General features: G+C 34.8%; 3 protein-coding genes across 6 annotated transcripts; 2 read left to right on the top strand and 1 right to left on the bottom strand.

Moving 5' to 3' along the window:
- Positions 1-2,591: 2,591 nt before the first annotated feature.
- On the top strand, positions 2,592-6,501 carry LOC121249076 (LIM domain-containing protein WLIM2b). 3 transcript variants are annotated; one of them, XR_005937611.1, is made up of 7 exons: positions 2,706-2,877; positions 3,305-3,563; positions 4,620-4,719; positions 4,818-4,852; positions 4,976-5,065; positions 5,718-5,800; positions 5,979-6,119. XR_005937611.1 is itself a non-coding variant. In XM_041147771.1 (6 exons), exons 2-6 carry the CDS (start codon positions 3,429-3,431, stop codon positions 6,192-6,194), a joined length of 576 nt encoding a protein of 191 aa, XP_041003705.1. In that variant the 5' UTR covers positions 2,592-2,877; positions 3,305-3,428; the 3' UTR covers positions 6,195-6,501. The 3 variants fall into 3 exon arrangements, 2 of the variants coding, with proteins under 2 accessions (XP_041003705.1, XP_041003786.1); XM_041147771.1 differs by lacking the exon at positions 5,718-5,800 and having other exon boundaries at positions 2,592-2,877; positions 5,979-6,501; XM_041147852.1 differs by lacking the exon at positions 5,718-5,800 and having other exon boundaries at positions 2,705-2,877; positions 4,620-4,692; positions 5,979-6,501.
- An 870-nt stretch (positions 6,502-7,371) lies between these two features.
- On the top strand, positions 7,372-9,953 carry LOC121247174 (proliferating cell nuclear antigen-like). 2 transcript variants are annotated; one of them, XR_005937247.1, is made up of 5 exons: positions 7,372-7,794; positions 8,576-8,728; positions 8,861-8,958; positions 9,188-9,646; positions 9,759-9,953. XR_005937247.1 is itself a non-coding variant. In XM_041145561.1 (4 exons), exons 1-4 carry the CDS (start codon positions 7,476-7,478, stop codon positions 9,584-9,586), a joined length of 969 nt encoding a protein of 322 aa, XP_041001495.1. In that variant the 5' UTR covers positions 7,372-7,475; the 3' UTR covers positions 9,587-9,706. The 2 variants fall into 2 exon arrangements, 1 of the variants encoding a protein (XP_041001495.1); XM_041145561.1 differs by lacking the exon at positions 9,759-9,953 and having other exon boundaries at positions 9,188-9,706.
- Positions 9,954-10,788: 835 nt separating this feature from the next.
- On the bottom strand, positions 10,789-14,451 carry LOC121247868 (probable sugar phosphate/phosphate translocator At3g11320). Its single transcript, XM_041146365.1, has 4 exons — positions 13,502-14,451; positions 12,708-12,811; positions 12,336-12,564; positions 10,789-11,361 (listed from the first exon to the last, which is right to left on the bottom strand). Exons 1-4 carry the CDS (start codon positions 13,940-13,942, stop codon positions 11,215-11,217), a joined length of 921 nt encoding a protein of 306 aa, XP_041002299.1. The 5' UTR covers positions 13,943-14,451; the 3' UTR covers positions 10,789-11,214.
- Between the last annotated feature and the right edge of the window lie 3,443 nt (positions 14,452-17,894).

Here is a 17,894-nt window from a genome sequence, read left to right as displayed (position 1 = left end):
TTAAAAATTTGAAATTGAAAAGTATTTGTATTTAAATAATAATTGGGAAGGAAATGAGATCAAATGGAATGAAATAAAACCATTCCATCTTCCAAACAACCTCTAACCAATAAGGCCCAACCCCTTGTATTGAACTTTATTTAAAAAAGATGTAGGACAAATATGCATTTTTTTTTTTTTAGATAGATTCATGCAATTGCAAACTTTATATCGGTGATAATTGGAGAAGAAAATGCTATTTATTATTTTTTTAAATATCATTTTTTTCAACATATTTTGATGTAACATTAATCAATTGATAAACAAATAACACATAATAAGAATACACGGGAATTTAAATCTTGTTTTCATATATATAATTAATGTAACTAACCCTTAAAGACCAAAATTGGCATCACCATACCTACCACGCTTGTACATCAGTGTCAATGTAAAGGAAACCTAAAATTAATCAATGATTTAGTTTATCTTTCTAATAGCCATTTTTAAAAAAAAAAAAAATCATGGTCACCTTCTCACAGAAAGGTTGAGAGTTATTTCTGGCTTCCCAATGGCAAGAGGATAGCTAACAATAAATCATTTATTTTTTTACAGATGATAGCTTGTTATTCTATCAATCTTCTTCTTTAGAATGGATTAGGTTGCTACACTTGATAGGCCAATATAAAACAGCATCAGCCTAGAGGTTGAACAAAGAAAAATTCTCTATATTTTTCAGTAAGAATACAAGGGTTTTACAAGAGATAGCATCCTCGGTATTGCAAAGATAAGGACAACAAATTCTTATGAGGTTATATTGGATTACCAGATTTGGTTGGAAGATCCAGAGTATAGGCTTTTAACAATATTCTTAACAAAGTTAGAGGCAAACTAAATAACTGGAAAATGAAGTTCCTATCAAAAGCAGGTAAAGAAATACAGCCCAAGTCAGTGATTCAAGCCATTCCTACTTATTCTATGGAGTTTTTAAACTACCCAAAGGCTTGCTGCAAGAACTTAATAAACTAATGAAAGGTTACTGATGGGAACAAAGAAATCACGAGAGAAAACTTAGTTGGATAAATTGGAATCAAATGGGGAAATCTAAAAATAAATGGGGTTTGGGGTTTAGAGATTTTGAAAACTTCAACCTAGCTTTGTTAGCAAAACAATGATTGAGGATGATTCAATACCCAAATTCCCTAGCTTCACAAGTGTTACATTACAAATATTTTTCCAATACTGATTTTCTCCATGCTAAGTTGAGTAGCTATCCATCTTATATTTGGAAGAGCTTCTTATCTGCTATATCTTTGCTTCTTATCAATGAAGGAACAATGGAATGGAATTTCAATCTCATAAGATTAGTTTTCTCAAAGGAAGGTGCTGAAATAATAAGCCAGCTTCCAATCAACCACTGCAACAGGCCAGATAAACTGATGTGGAAAAGCACATCAAATAGAATATTCACTATTATGAGTGCTTACTACCTACAAGGGGAACTTCAAGAAAGAAAAAATGGTCAATGCTCACAAAGCTCCCATAATCGTGAAGACTAGACCAGGATATGGAGACTGGCATCCCTCCAACTACAAAGAATTTCTTGTAGAGAGCTTGCCTCAACATTTTACCTACTAAGGTCAACCTGTGCAAGAAGAAGATACTGGAAGATCAAACTTGCCCTCTCTACTCAATGGAACCAGAAACCATAGAACATATTCCATGAGAATGTATTTCTACAACTGATATCCTGGGACAATGTTCAAGGAAAATTCAAAAAACTAAGGTCTTATGCAAGAGTCTAAAGGCACAAGTAGAAGACATGTTTAGGAAGCTAGATGAGACGGAAGAATTGTCTCCGATTCTTTGGAATTTGTGGTGGAGAAGAAATGAATATGTCTTCAAAAACATCATGTTGATCCCAAGTCAGTACTACAGAGGGTCCATCAAATGCTACAAGACATTGCAACATATGAAACTAGGGTTTCCAACCAGGTTACTAGTAATAATGTAAGGGCTGGCACATGGGAGAATCTACCACCAGGTTTTTGTAAGATAAATTGGGATGTGACAGTTGATAAGAAGCACTATATGATTGGAATTGAAATTGCTGTCAAAGATGAGGAATGTAACTTTCTAGCCACCATGAGAAAGAAGCAAGTTCTATTTCCTTATCCACTATTAGTAGAAGCGAAATGAGCACTTATAGGCTTACAAAAGTATATTTTGGTATTGATCTAAGAATGAGAAAAGTAGTTCTAAAAGGTGATTCCAAAATAGTAGTAAAAGAAATTCAGAAACAAGTAGCAGATGAAAGCTATTTTGGGATGACCATTTCATATATCAAATCAAGAATTATATGTTTTGATGTTTGTAATATTAAACATATCTATAAAGAAGGCAATGTAGTTACATATACACTAAGTAAAAATGTTCTGCTTATATCAGAGTGTACAGTAGATCTGGAGGAAACTCCCCCTTTGGTATCTGTTGATCAATGGAATGATCAGGTTTTTGATCAGGTTTTTGAACCCAAAAAAAAAAAGGTAAAATAACGTCTGGCCCACCGAAGTATAAAGAGTGAGCGCGAAATGTTTACATGCCCTCAACGAAGTTCTCCGGGTGGGAAAGCCGCGTAATCGAGTCGTTGAACGCAACATAGTGGAGCCAACAAAGAAATTTTGGCGTGTTTTATTATTTTTATTTTTATTTATATAATAATCTCATTAACCTCTCTCTCCCGTGGGTATAATACTATAATTTATCTATATTTTCCACTTCGCTGCATAAAACGTCTCTCTGACCCTCCGCTTTCAATCCCCATTTCCGAACTTTTAGCTTTTAGATCGAGCCCAATTCCGTGAAGCTCTCAGATCCACAATTGCTCTATTTTTCGAGGTAAACTAATCTCCCAAGGAATCAGATCTTGTTAAATCTCTTCTGTGCTTAAATAGATGTTTCGCATTTCTTTGGGTTTTCTCCTAGAGATCCCTACATTTTATTATTACGTGTTTCTACAAGTCCCAATCGATTTCGGAGAAAGCTGAGGAAAATATAATGAAACTGGGTATATTTTTTGTCCTTTCAATATACCGGATGAACACTTTTCTCAATCCAAGTCAAATATCTGTATTTGGTTCTATTAAGTTGGATGTTAGGTTTCTTAGAAAACCCATCTAAATGAATCACTTAAAATTTTTAAAATTTTGGGGCTGTCTTTCAGTTTTATTCCCTAGTTTTCTACGAAACCAATCATAACGAATGATGTATTTACCCTTCTTTGACATAGTCTGGCTACATTCTTGATTCTGTTTGTTTTTTAAAGTTCTTGGTAGATAAGTTTGTTGCTGGAAAGAAAATCCACTTCCCTTATTTTGGAACCGATCTATTTCCTTGGGGTTGGCGGTAATTTAAGCATTTAGAGAAGAGCTAGATCCGAGGCAGGAGATATGTCTTTCACTGGCACCCAACAGAAATGCAAGGTCTGTGAGAAGACGGTTTATCCTGTAGAGCAGCTATCTGCCGATGGGGTTGTCTACCACAAGTCTTGCTTCAAGTGCTCCCACTGCAAAGGGACGCTAAAGGTATATCTATCGTTATTCCCGGCTCTTTTTTGGCTTAATAGTATGCATGCATGTATCAGCGCCCGTGGCAGCTATGGTTTTTTTTTTTTTTTTTTTTTTTCTTTTTTAATTTTATATTTTAATTTCTTGCCTTTTTGGTTATGCTTCCACTGAAATTATTAGTGTTAATAACATCTTTCGCACACCGGTCATTGGGTTCAACTACCTGCAACATGAGGAAAGTGGGGGCTTGGGGTTGATGAAACACCTTCGATGCCTAAGTCAGTTTTCAACTCTTTAGAGAGAATTTCAGTATATGAGAGAACATAAGATAGTAATTCTGACCTGGTGCCCGTCTTTTATATTGCCTGCTGAGGTGGTCAGTCCTTCGTATCTCATGTTAGAGGTGTCTGTTTTCTGTATGGGACACCACATTGTCATCTTTAATACGGCGTGGCTACCCGGGCCATGTCCTTGTGGCAGGTGGGTGCGTGCGACCACCTTTCGTGTGTTCTGTTAGGGACGGGGGGTTGCGCTGTGCACTCTATCAGGGGCAGGGGATTGTGTCGTGCACCTTGTTAGGGACAGGGGCCCTTACCATGATCCCTATCCGCATTTCTTATCCGTCCTTAAGAGTGGTGTGGCCCTACCTCTACATGCGTGTGTAGGGCGGTGTCAGAAATGTCGGTGTCCCATCATTCCACGTCTACTTTCTTCCCGCGTGGGCCCTGGGCGTCTTTCCCCTTTTGCCGACTACGCTTTAGTCACTGGACCTCCTGGGATAAGTTAGGCCCAACCTGGTAGGGGATGTAAACATCCCTTCCAATTAGAGTCCACTTTGGTTACACTGTGAAAGTTTTATGATTCAAAAAGAATAGAATGATAAATCTTTGGTCCTATATAAATAAACTATTGAGAGAATTACTCACGTTATTCATGTTGCTACTATACGGGTTCATAATGTAAGCAAGAATGGTTTGCATTAACGCAGATACTGTTTAGTGAAGATTAGCAACTTCTGTTTTTGTGGGCTGATTCTAAATAGTCTATTGAGGTGTGTAAATTTTATGTTTTCAGCTCAGCAACTATTCTTCAATGGAAGGGGTTTTATACTGTAAGCCTCACTTTGAACAGCTATTCAAGGAGACGGGTAATTTCAACAAGAATTTTCAGTCACGTACGTCTTTTCATTTACCAGAGAAGTTCTATATTTATTTTTCTGTTGAGATTTTCTCTTTTGCATAATTAAGTTGCCATGGATTTCATTTTTAACAGCTGCAAAGTCAGCTGAGAAGTTAACTCCCGAGCTGGTAATTTTCCATATTGCACTTCAAGTTTTTATGATTCTATTATGAGTGGACAAATTCATTGTAAGGAATCTAATCTGATTTTGGATGTTGTCACTGATTCTCAAAAGCTTGAGTTGGTTTCAGACTAGGTCACCAAGCAAAGCTGCCAGCATGTTTTCTGGGACACAAGAAAAGTGTGCTACCTGTGGTAAAACTGCTTATCCACTGGAGAAGGTAAAATTATAAATTTCTAACAGATTAATTTGTTGTTACATGCTACATGGGAGGTTGCATTGAAGTTTTATTCAGCTGCATATTTTTTCCATTTGTGTTTTTTCCACTGCATATTTTTTCCTCTTTTCCTGGTGGCAGTTTGGATGACCCTTTTAATGTTTTAGTTGATGTTAAGAAAATAAGTTTTTACCTATAATTTTTTTTATAGGTAATCAAGTTTTTACCTATAAAATAAGAGTAAGGAAATAAATGTGGAATGTTGCTTGGGGATCAGGTTGGTAGTTATTTGTGGAAGAATGAACAGAACAGATAAAAGTCATATAGGAGCCAAGCTGGGCCAAGTCTAGACTAATGAAGATGGGGCATATAGTCAACGAGGAAAAAAAATGAAAGAAGCATATATTCAGGCTTGGCTCGGTCAAGTTTTCTTTGGCAATGAGTGAAGCCTTTCCCAAAGTTGCTAGTTCTAAACTCCAATAGTAGCATATATAATTATATATACTTATAAAAAAAGGTAGGAATTATATGTACAAAAGCAGATAATTGCGAAATGCAAATAAGGGAAATTGTCCGTTGGGTATTTTACCAATAAATCCAAAAGCATCTTAAACTTTTCTGTGATCCGTGCAGATCTTTTATTATTATTATTATTATTATTTTTTATTTTTATAGGTAGCTGTGCGAATCTAGTTCCCAGCCAATCCACTTTGGCTGTACATGCATAAAGTTATGCAGGTAGATGCATACAATGTACTGCAATTGCTTGGCATCATTACCAGGGTGATATATACTGATAAAAATAAAATTAAAACGATCCCCTTGTATGTAATTTTGACCCCAATTAGATTCAATCGTGTTTTACACCTCTGATAACGTGGATTACAAATGGGTTTTTCAAACAAAAAATTTTCAGGTGACGGTGGAGAGCCAGGCCTATCATAAGTCATGTTTCAAGTGCTCGCACGGCGGTTGTCCTATAACCCCATCTAATTATGCAGCCCTGGAGGGGATTTTATATTGCAAACACCATTTCTCCCAGCTTTTCAAGGAGAAAGGGAGCTACAACCATCTTATCAAGTCTGCATCAATTAAACGTGCAGCAGCAGCAGCCTCCATTCCAGAGGCTTAAAGTCCCAATCCTTAAACTATGGGTTTGATTACATTCCTTTCTTTTTTATTATTGTGTGTTTCTTCTGATTCCTGACCTCAAGGGTGGGGAACTGGCAAAACTTAGTTCCTCTCCGTGTTCCCTTTTTGCTCGTCAGTGTCGAGCATAGTGTTGTGTTTTCTTGATATATGGGATGCCAATCCAACTGGTGTAAAATGATTCGCAGGACCCATTTGCAGAACTTCACGAGCTTTATGTACTTTTTGTATTGGCTTGTTACAAAGATATGGAGTGTGAAAAGGCCGCGTATTCTTGCTGCTCTCTCATTTGCCAGAGATTTACCTTGGGAACATTTGTCAATTCCGTTTTCTATTTCACTTAGTTGGGGATTTCTTGAAAAAAATATATATAATTAGTAAATGTTGTTGTGCTTATAATAAAAATTAAAAATACATACTTATAATAAAAATTAAAAATACATACTATAGCAAGCTTTGGAAAAATTAATCTTCTTTTTGTATCAATCAAATTGGAAGAAATATAGACTTTAGATAAAATCAATTTTTATCTCGTCTTACTCAAATCGCACGTTAATTGTTTGTTGGTTCTTCGATCTAGTGACTGTGACCATTGACTGTTATAATGGTCACGATCATAGCCCAATACATCATAAGTATTAATAGACGCAAGTTGCGGTGAACAACAATTATAACAAATATTTTTCAATTATAACAAATATTCAGTTGGTCTCGTCTTGTCCCATCTGATTTCAATATTTAAATATAAATATTTTTTAATTTTTTTTTCATAATTTTTCATTTAATTATTATAATTTTCTCAAAATTTCATATAAAAAAATTCAGTTTTTTTAAATTTTAAAATAAAAATTATATTTTAATAATATTTTAATTAACATTTTTATTCAACTTTTCTTCTCTTCTTTTTCAAAATTATTCACAAATATTCTCTCTATTATTTCCGGATTTTTCATTTGATCTACTATCCAAACCAACCGCAAGACATTGCAACCATTTGTAATTTTTTTTTTTTCTTGTAAAAAAGAAAAATATGAGCCATTGTCTCGCTTGACCAGTTTCGAAAGAGTATGAAAGTCCGAAAACGGTTTCGTTTCCATATTGATTCTGGCGGGACTGTTTCCATTTCCCGCCAAAGAGAGTGCCACAACCACATGAATAACGCTCTCTCTCTAGCGCGCGCGGAGATCTTCGAAAGAAAACTAAACCCTAAAATTACTCTGTAAAATTGAGTTCGCGTTCTAACTTGTCGAAGTGACAGAGAAAAATGCTGGAGCTTAGGCTGGTCCAAGGCGGTCTTCTAAAGAAGGTTCTGGAATCAATCAAGGACCTTGTCAATGACGCCAACTTCGACTGCTCGCCTGCGGGGTTCTCACTTCAGGCCATGGATTCCAGCCACGTCGCCCTGGTGGCCCTCCTTCTCCGATCCGAGGGCTTCGAGCACTACCGCTGCGACCGCAATCTCTCCATGGGCATGAACCTCAACAACATGGCCAAGATGCTCAAGTGTGCTGGCAACGACGACATCGTCACGATCAAGGCAGATGACGGCGCTGACTCTGTCACCTTTATGTTCGAGAGCCCTAGTAAGATTTCACTCCCTTTCCTTTAAATTCTATTTGTAACATTGGTGGTTTCCGAGGAAATGTGGGAAAGGGCATGAAGAAAAGGCGCAAATCAGTTCTGTTTGATTCTATTAATGTTTCCTATAATCTAATACTCATAATTACGTTAGGCTAACCCCATATAAATCTCTCTCTGCTTTTTTTTTTTTTTTTAAATATCATTTCTGTGTGGTTCTCTAGGCCTTTTGTTTGTTGAAAGAATGTAGGAAAGGAAAATTGATAGTAGCTTTGTTCTGAAGGTGAAATCCTGAATGCCTTCTTTATGATATGGTCTCGTGTGATTTGAGAGTGAGCAAAAATAATGGAAAACGATCTATTTTTCTGCGTTTTGTGAATGCATTGGACCAATATTTTGGAGGCTTTTCTTTTGATGGTCTCCTACTACAGAGATATCAAGTTGAAGATTCTAGACTCTAGTTTCCTTTCATGATATATCATTTTTGTGGCTCTTTTAAAATGCAAATTATGAATTGCTGAAATTTTCTGTGGCTTCTAATCTCTTAATAAAGTTTTTGAGTTTATCTTTGCTCCGTTGGTTATTGGAATGAATGAACGAAAAAAAGTGCGAGCAGGTCTGTAAATTGGCCTGATTTGGTAAAAATTTACTGTGCTTAAGCTTAGGCTGTTTGTCCGGATGCATGAGTTTGCTACATGATATTGGGACTCTCTTCACTGAATGTGGTATTCTTTTTATTCCTTTGGAGAGTTATTTGATTGCTTGCTGTTTTTTCGTGGCATGAAGCTCAAGATAAGATTTCTGACTTTGAGATGAAGCTGATGGACATAGACAGTGAGCACCTTGGGATCCCAGAAGCAGAGTTCCAAGCCATTGTTAGGATGCCATCGGCTGAGTTTGCAAGGATTTGCAAGGACCTTAGCACCATTGGTGACACTGGTATTCTGCATTCTCACTTTCTTCCTTGTTACAGTTACTTTATAATTATTAATGAAAATAGTTAATTTGTTTCAGTGTAGACGTGTCAGAAATTCAGAACTCTCACTATGGGTGTAATGGTGATTTTTGCAGTTGTTATATCCGTGACAAAGGAAGGTGTGAAGTTCTCCACCAGAGGTGATATTGGGACTGCCAGTATTGTTTGCAGGCAGAATACTACTGTGGACAAGGTTAGTGACGTTCTGTAGTCTTGAAATTAATTGTATAAAACAGAGCTATTTGTAATTTTGAAACTCAACATGAACCATTGGAAAGTGGATATTTAGGCATTTGGTTATATACCTCTCAGCAATGTAGGGCTCTAGACATGCCTGCTTCTGTTTTCTCCAGAATTGAGAGACTGTCACAGGACGGACTTACCTATGGGTTCTTTTGTCATGTTGATGTTGGTATTTACAGCCAGAAGAAGCTACAGTCATAGAAATGGAGGAGCCAGTCACATTGACATTTGCTCTGAGGTATATGAACTCATTCACAAAGGCAACCCCTTTGGCAAACCAAGTGACAATCAGCCTGTCTTCAGATCTGCCTGGGGTAGTTGAGTACAAAGTGGCGGAGATGGGTTACATAAGGTTCTACTTGGCTCCCAAGTTAGAAGAAGACGAGATCGAAACTCAAGTTGAAGCCAGGCCTCAAGTCGACATCAGACCTAAAGCGGAAACCAAGCGCAAAGTGGAGGCCAAGCCTAAAGTAGAGACCAAACCTAAATTGGAGATCAAGTCCGAAGAGAGGGAGCCTCAAGTGGAAAGCATGGTTGTGGAAACCAAGGTCGAAGCCGATCTTATGGATGATGAGTAGTTCATCTGGTGTCATTGCCTCTTAACATCTAACGTATCAATGCCTGAACCTAATTCAATGGTTAGATTTTTGCCACACTATTGTTTTTATAAAGGGTATGGTTGACTTGGTCCTCTGAAAGTGATATCATGCATTCTGATTTTGGTTTTTTCTTTCCCTTCTAGTCATTCGGTTCCCCTTTACTTTGACCCGGGCATGCATCTTAAAGTCCCATGGCGTCCTTTGTTGACTTTTCCGGAGAGCAAAGGTCCAATTACCGTCTTTGCATCGCCAAATCGAGCCGTGGACGGGGTTCTTAGTTAATTTTCATGTTGTATACACACTTGTATTTGATATCCTTTCAGCAAAAATTCGAAAATTTAACTCCGCCTTCGATTTCGTTCCGGCTCTGCTCTGACTTCGGAGTCAAAGTTTTTTTAACCAAGAAAGTTAGAAGTAGTGATGTACCGACTCTGACTTTGATATTATACATATTTTATAAAAATATATATTTTTTATATATTAATCATATATATTTTATATAACTATAACTTATATAATTAATTAAATTTAATAATATACTAATATTAGCAAATTATTATAAAATAATATGCTTATACTATAATATAAATAGACTAAATTCACTAATAATAGTTTAGTATATATAAACACCATTCTATTAACTATTATTACCATGTAATATTAATGTATAATAACATGTAATATTAATATATAATAACTTAAATATAATAACATGTACTAGTAATGTATAATAATTAATGTATAATAACATGTAATATTAATATATAAACATTAACATATAATATGTATAATGACAATAATTAATGATTTATTTTTTCAATTTTGATTATTTTTAATAAAATCTAAATTGAAAAAATATTTTTTTAAAAAAAATTGAAATCTAAAAGCCTAAATTTGATTAGTGAGAGTCCAAAATTTCAAATGGGCTAAGAAAAAAAAAACAATAAAAAAATCAAATCCAACACCATTCAGACAAGTCGGAGTCGGATCTGAGGCTATGCGAATCAGAGTCAAAAGTCGGATTCGACCTCCAATCCAACCTCCGACAAAGTTGAAGTCGGAGTGTCTTGATTTTGTCGACACTCCGACTCCGACATTGCCGATTCTCAGCCCTATCCTTGCGTGCTATGAATTTTGAAGAAATTCCTTAAATGCCAGCGATGTATAAGCGCAGAATGGCAAGATCATGAATGATTTTCATTAATTAATCAATATAATGTGAAATGTTAATTAACATATCGATTGTGTATGGACCCAATCTACAGCCGTTTCCTGAAAGAATAATTATAATCAATAATTAAAAAAAAAAAAGAAAAAAAGAAAAAAAAAAAAAAGGGCATTCCAAAACCCCAAACAGGGAGTAATAGAGGCATATAAGTCACTTATTGAACTTTTCTACTTTTCGGCTAATCTGGGTTGTTGCTGATACAAGTGGAAGCCAATCTCTGGGCTTCCAGGCAAAAAATTAGAGGGCAATATAATGCTCATGCTACCAATTGTTAGCATGTGGCCCAAATCCCCCCCCTCCTCCACGGGCGTTGATGCTGTACTTGCTTTTAGAAAATCAAAATATAGGAACATCCACTTCATCGTCTCCCATAATGATATCATTTGCTTCGTTTCTTGGCTTCGCTGTAGAGTATAACTCCGAAGACTGTGAGCGAGTAACCGAGCATTCCAGTAACCGAGACAGGATTTCTGAAAATTAAAATTGAAACCACCACAGCAACAGCTCCTTTTGCATTTCCAAGTACCTGAAGCAACCAAGGACTCTCAGTGTACAAAGTTCAAACTTCCAAATCATATAGAAGCAATAAATCAAAGGAAAAATAAGGCAACATTGCATATTATATGCATTGAGCCTTTTGAAACACAAATAGACGGGGCAGTAAGATTGAACAAGGGAAAGTGAACAAACGGCTGGGACAGCTTTAGGGCAAAATATACCGCTAAACATTTTTAAAGTGTGTTATCAGCGAGTTCTTATGCTCTGAATAAGTAAGATTCAGTAGTCAAAAATAGCCAACGTAAAGATATACAACATGAGATCTACAAATTCTATAAAAGCACTATCCTCCTCACTTGGAATGTGGCAACATGGATTTTGTTCCCTGCATCTTCAACCCACATAATTTTAACCATCCTTCCAAGAGCTGCCTTTGGCTTAAACCAAAGCACCCCTCAATGGTACCAATCTATGCATCCCATCATCCATGAGCAAAACCATCTTAGATGATTCTTTCACCACGCTCTTGATTGGCAATGCCTAGAGCTCCAACTTATTATTATCCCTATTATCTCCATACTTTTTCAAAAATACAAAGATGATGCTTCAAACAAATTGCTGCAATTGAGTTTCCATGGGCACCAACATAAGAGACAACTGCTTATCTTCAACTGTAAACTACTTCCATAACCACCACAAGTAGCATCGGAAGATGATCTCGCGGTAATAACATAAATCCATTGTAATTTCTCACCAATTTCCGAGTATATTACGGATGGATTTTGTGAATTCCAAGGCATCCCAATAGGAAATATCTTATTGGCAATGGAGCAGCTAAATTTGGGTGATTGGCAAAGTAAAGACCATTCCTCCTAAATAGTCATAACTATATAGGGAAGAAGAATATTGATTTCTTACAGCTCAAGGACAATACAAGTAATTAAATGCAACCATAAAATGTAGGATAACAAATGGAAATTAGTCCGTATTAAGAGGCCATACCTGGAGAGTGAGAGCACTGGTGTGTTTTGTGACCAAAAAGTTGGTCAGGTTCACAAAATATGCCAGCGACGAATTGAATAGTAAGTACCATATGATCTTTATATCGTCTCTAGCGAGAGCCAAGGTGATGCCAACCACATTTTCTTCCATAATAAGTGTTGCGGGTAGCAGAAAGACAACAGCTATTGGAGCCATGTAAAGCAGGAGGTTCATAGAATTCAGCTTCTCCCTAAAATAATATTGCAGGACTCTCAGTACCCTTTTTAGTTTTAAAATAATCCAAACTTTAAATTTCCAAAAGCCCAAATACAGAACAAAGTTTTATCCCATTAACTTCAGTCTCGAGATGATGGATGCATAAGAGTTCCTTACCCTTCAGAAGATAGCAAAATCCCTTGTAGAACAGATTTGAGCGCCCTCGCAGCCGTAGCTGCTACACACATTATGAACCCAAACAGATGGAAACTCGGTTCACCCTGTGACCATAAGAAAAAAAAAAAAAAAAAAAAACACACACACAAAATTTAGAAGGCATCTACCTCATATTAATGATGTCTCGCTAGAAAAGAGACAACTGTCAATCAAAGAACTACAGGGTAATTAATAGTGGGAGTGTCTCTAACCAAAAATCCATTAATGATTCAACCAACCAAATATAAATCTTCCAAACCAGAAAACGAATGATTTGTAAATTTTTGAAATCAAGGTTATGGTACAACACAAGTACATACAAACCTCAAAGATTATTTAAAATAAAGAAACGGGAAGTGAGATTAAAGCAACGTATTAAGTTCGATGCAGTCAAACAAAGCTCCATCCTTAAATGTTAGCATCCACGCTAGGAGTTGAACTAGGTTCAGCTGGGGGAAACTGAAAGATAATTTTTCCTAGATTTTCCAGCCGAACAACCACGACTTAATTCTTTTATACATTCCTCCCCACCCATCTCCTCAATTTGAAGCAACTCCAAATAAAACTTGAGCCAATTGCATAGCAAAGTAGCTCTACACGTGCCGCCACCCCCCCCCCCCAAAAAAAAAAAAATTCACACAAACAAAAAGGCAGCCCACCTCCAATTTCAAAAACAAGAATCCACATTTCAAATTAACACCTAATACTATTGATCAACTGGCACAAACTAGAATTAAAAAAAAAAAGTGCCATACCCCGCTTGCGATGACCACCCCGGCGACAACAGGAATGAGGGTCACATAGGTAAGCCAAGCCTCCCTCTTCAAGGTCATGAGGTAGGCAAACACAGCAGTGAAAAACGGCGTCGTGGCCCCAATAGCCTGGTTGAAGGAGACGGGCAAGAAGCGGAGCGAGACGTTGCCAAAGACGACCGAGATGCAGAAGACGAGGCTGAGTGCAGCGATCTTGAAGAACTGGACCCGGGACCGAATTGTCTGCATGGGGACCATCTTCATCCATGCGATGGCGACGTAGCTGAGCAGAGAGCAAGCGGTCATGTGGCACATGGTCAGGAAGATCGGGTACTTGAAGCCGTAGTTGCTGAGCAAATATTTGTTGAGCAAGAGGACCCCAATGTTGGAGGAGTACCAAGAGGCCACGAGCCCGATCGTGAAAAATCGACTTGAGCCCTTCATTTTCGGAGGTAGGTTTTGATCGGGCGGCTGAGATGAGATGAGATTTTTATCAACAACCAAGCAGAAGGAAAAAATACAAAGAGGCAATATTTAGGCAAGTTGGGCTGTATTATGACAAGAACTTGGATACAGATCTGTTAGGGTTTGGGCGTGTCAAGATCTGGACATTGATGAATTTAGTAAAAACGAGAGACACAAGATAATATTGCAGAGAAAAAATGGGTTGGATTCCATGGATCTGAAGGGAAATCGAAATTCATTTCTCTTCAGGGAGAGGGAGAAAGAGACATAGACGGGTACAGAAACAGAGGCGGGCCTGGCTGGAAAGGATTTGGGATCGTATTTTGAGGACAAGAACACGATCGACGACCAATGTACCCCTGCTGATAGGGGAAAAAGATACCGACAGACGGAGGGGGAGGGAGAGGGAGTTTTAAAGCAGAGAAGGTAAACGCGTATGGGGTGGGGTGAGGTGGGGTGGGGAGCTTGGTTCGTACCCATTTCCCACTAATTTATTGCTAATTAGTCGTAGACTTGTAGTCATTGCATTCATTTAGGCTTCATTTGGTAGTATAATTTATCTCAATTTATTTTAATTTATTATTATAAAATTTTTAAATTTTAATAAAAAATATAATAAATAATTTAACTTTTTTAAATTTTAAAATAATAATAATATTAAAAAATAATATTTTATCATCTCAACTCAACTCACCTCAACTCACTCCAACATCTAAACACAATCTTAATATTATTATTTTTTTCTTAATAGTAATTAATTTGTTGTCGCCATGTTATAGAGGTGTACAGTTCAAGGAAAGTAGGAATTTGAGTAAGGCTGCATTTAGACGTTGAATTGAGCTGAATTGAGATGATAAAATATTATTATTTTTAATATTATTATTATTTTAAGATTTAAAAAAGTTAAATTGTTTATTATATTTTCTAGTAAAATTTAAAAAAATTATAATAATAAATTAAAATAAATTGAGATGATTTTAAATTCTAAACATACTCATGTTATAGAGGTGATTTTACTAACAAATTGCTGGTTTCAGAAGTGTAATTAAAAAAGAATGCACATACTTTTTTTATTATTATTATTATTATTATTATTATTATTGTATAAAGAGACATTTTTGTTAACAGTCCTTCTAATTATTTAGATTCGGATTGATCTCACTACTATTCACTATTATTTACAAATTTTAACTCATAAATTTTACTATTATTTACAAATTATCTCATCTCAACTCATCTCTGAATCCAAACAGGACCTTAATCTTTCAAAACATCCTACTTGACTGGAAAAAGAGACTTGTATGATAAGAGGATGATTAGGAGTATAAAAGGTGTAATCGAATTGCAAACCAACATGTCAATCTCAATTTTTATACCAATTTTTGTTCCATTTCGTGCATGCCATAACCATACATGATAAGAGGCCTTTTCTTTTTCTTTTTTATTTTTGCACTTTGTTGCCTTCTATCTATTTGTGGGTTCGCACAAAACAAATGTAAGGACCCATTCACGGACCTAAATTCCAAAATCCCACAAAAAAATGATTCCAAATCCCGAATTTCCCAATCTAAATTCGAAAAAATTCATAAATTAAAAATTGGAAATTATTTCGTGATGTGGTCTATGACCAAATAACCATTCAGGTGCACGTTCTCGTTGACCTTAGGTAATGGAGGAAGAAAAATGCATACTATTATGACTTAGTCAAATTGCCGTAATCAGCGGGGAATAGTCAAAGTGCTTAGAAAGTTAAAACTTTTTGGAAGAGGAAGAGTTAGGCAAAGGCCGGTCCAAATGCCGCCATTTACTATCACGAGATCGTCTCTGAATCTCATTGGAAGCAGCAGCCAGAGACTTGTCTGTACAAGGAATCGGATCTGATGGTACTTTCGAGTTTCGATATAAATGAAAATACATAGTTTTTTTTTTTAATATATTTTTTGAATTGTGATTTACTTTTTTATCTGTTTAAAGCTCATACAAATTATTTATTTTTTAATAATTGCATTTTTTTAATAAATACTATATTACCAACTGAAATCACAAACACATCATGAAATGTATAGAACTAAAGACCATTTAAAAAATAAGGATTTTAGGTATATACTACAATACAATATGATGAAAATATAATAGGGATGTAATATAGACAAACAAAAGATATATACCACATCTTCATCTTACTCTTGATATCTTATTGTGAAGATGTGATGTTTTTCATCAACTTTTAAATTTGTCATTTTAAAAAATAATAGCTAATCTAAAGGTAAATGAGTACTGTCACATTAACACAGTATAATGAAAATATGATCAGAATGGAATACCGAATAACTCTAAAGCATTAGTATTGGATTTGTCATCATATTCTTTAAATTTTGATTAATATGTAACTTTTTTACTTTTAGCTAATCATTTAAAATTTGAAATTTATATTGGATTAGTCATCACACTCTTTATAATAATAAAATATTATTATTTTTTTATTATTTATATTTTTTTAATTAATTTATATTTTATTTTTATAATTTTCAATAACCTCTAACAATTATATTCATTTTCATTTTTACAATCTAACAATCTATAATATAATAATTTCATATGTATATAGATGATAAAATCTCATATCTATAATATAATAATTTCAAAAAATACTTACTTGCTATAGTTTTTTTCATATTTGAAAAGAAGAATATATTTACAGTAACTTATAGTTTGGATAAAAATAATTTAATTAATTTAATGTGAAATAAATATAGATGATATTTGTTAAATTTAAAGATAAAAAAATATTTAGTTAATTCAATGCCGATGATCTAACCCCGAACTAGAATTATCAGTAACGTATGGGTTCAGCTACAATGAAACATGGTTGCGCATCATTCCTCTTCCAGCAATTGTGGAACCGCATAACGTGCAATGGAGACATAATTTTTTTTTTTACTTTATATATAAAGGATATTCTAAAATATGTTTATCTTGAAAAGTGACAGACTCACGTGAATTAGGTTGGAGAATATTGATTTTTTTAAATATATATTAGTTACCTTCAGATACTGAGGTATTTTATAAATATTAATGATAAAATATTAAATAATAGTAAATAATAAGAAAAAATATTTAAAAAATAATAATAAAATAATAATTAATAGTGAGATATTCTCAGTATTTAAACTAAACTTTAGTCTTGAGATAATGAAATGTGCCACAACCCAAAATTGCCTTTTTTTTTTTTTTTTTTTTTTTTCCTGTGCCTCTGGCTTTGCAAATTAAATAGACATATTAAAATAAAGTGAGTTGAGTTGAAATGATAAAATATTATTAGAATATTATTTTTTAATATTATTATTATTTTAAAATTTGAAAAAGTTAAATTATTTATTATATTTTATATTAAAATTTAAAAAAATTATAATGATGAGTTGAGAGGAACCCATATTTCAAACCAAGCTTCAGTGTTAAAATAGTGGGCTTGGGGTGTTAAAAAAAAACAGTATGACCCGTACTATGCAAGGATTTACGTTCTCCTGATCTTATGTTTAGCAAACAGATGTTCATGGGAAGTAACGTATTAGTATTGATCAGATATGACAGATCCCAAGAGTTGAAGATTGATAGGATATGATATGACATGACAGATTCAATATTTTTCAATATAACTTTTTCAAGCTTTAAAGTAAAAATAATATTATAAAATTATATGTAAACAATTTTTTTAATTTTTTCATATTTTTATGAACTCTTTTATCTTTCCTTTCTCAAAACCAAATGAAGTATCTTAATTAAAACAATTTCATAGAATTCTGAAATAGTCAAAGTGCCCAAACCAGCCTATACAGATATAAATTCTCTCGATTAAACAATTACAAAAACCAGTATTAAACAACCAGTAAAAGGTATGAAAACGATACAAAAAACAATCTTGATCAGCATG

Source organism: Juglans microcarpa x Juglans regia, chromosome 1D, assembly GCF_004785595.1.
Source record: "Juglans microcarpa x Juglans regia isolate MS1-56 chromosome 1D, Jm3101_v1.0, whole genome shotgun sequence".
Classification (NCBI taxonomy): Eukaryota; Viridiplantae; Streptophyta; class Magnoliopsida; order Fagales; family Juglandaceae; genus Juglans; species Juglans microcarpa x Juglans regia.
This window is presented reverse-complemented; position numbering and strand designations above follow the sequence as displayed.

What these genes read in the sequence shown, in the direction of transcription:
- LOC121249076 (XM_041147771.1), top strand. Translation starts at nt 3,429, where the DNA reads ATGTCTTTCACTGGCACCCAACAGAAATGCAAGGTCTGTGAGAAGACG. An exon ending in ACTGCAAAGGGACGCTAAAG is followed by an intron (nt 3,564 to 4,619) that starts GTATATCTATCG and finishes TTATGTTTTCAG; the next exon opens with CTCAGCAACTATTCTTCAAT. An exon ending in CAACAAGAATTTTCAGTCAC is followed by an intron (nt 4,720 to 4,817) that starts GTACGTCTTTTC and finishes CATTTTTAACAG; the next exon opens with CTGCAAAGTCAGCTGAGAAG.
- LOC121247868 (XM_041146365.1), bottom strand. Translation starts at nt 13,942, where the DNA reads ATGAAGGGCTCAAGTCGATTTTTCACGATCGGGCTCGTGGCCTCTTGG. An exon ending in GGGTGGTCATCGCAAGCGGG is followed by an intron (nt 12,812 to 13,501) that starts GTATGGCACTTT and finishes TTATGGTCACAG; the next exon opens with GGTGAACCGAGTTTCCATCT. An exon ending in ATTTTGCTATCTTCTGAAGG is followed by an intron (nt 12,565 to 12,707) that starts GTAAGGAACTCT and finishes ATATTATTTTAG; the next exon opens with GGAGAAGCTGAATTCTATGA.
- LOC121247174 (XM_041145561.1), top strand. Translation starts at nt 7,476, where the DNA reads ATGCTGGAGCTTAGGCTGGTCCAAGGCGGTCTTCTAAAGAAGGTTCTG. An exon ending in TAGCACCATTGGTGACACTG is followed by an intron (nt 8,729 to 8,860) that starts GTATTCTGCATT and finishes TGATTTTTGCAG; the next exon opens with TTGTTATATCCGTGACAAAG. An exon ending in AGAATACTACTGTGGACAAG is followed by an intron (nt 8,959 to 9,187) that starts GTTAGTGACGTT and finishes TGGTATTTACAG; the next exon opens with CCAGAAGAAGCTACAGTCAT.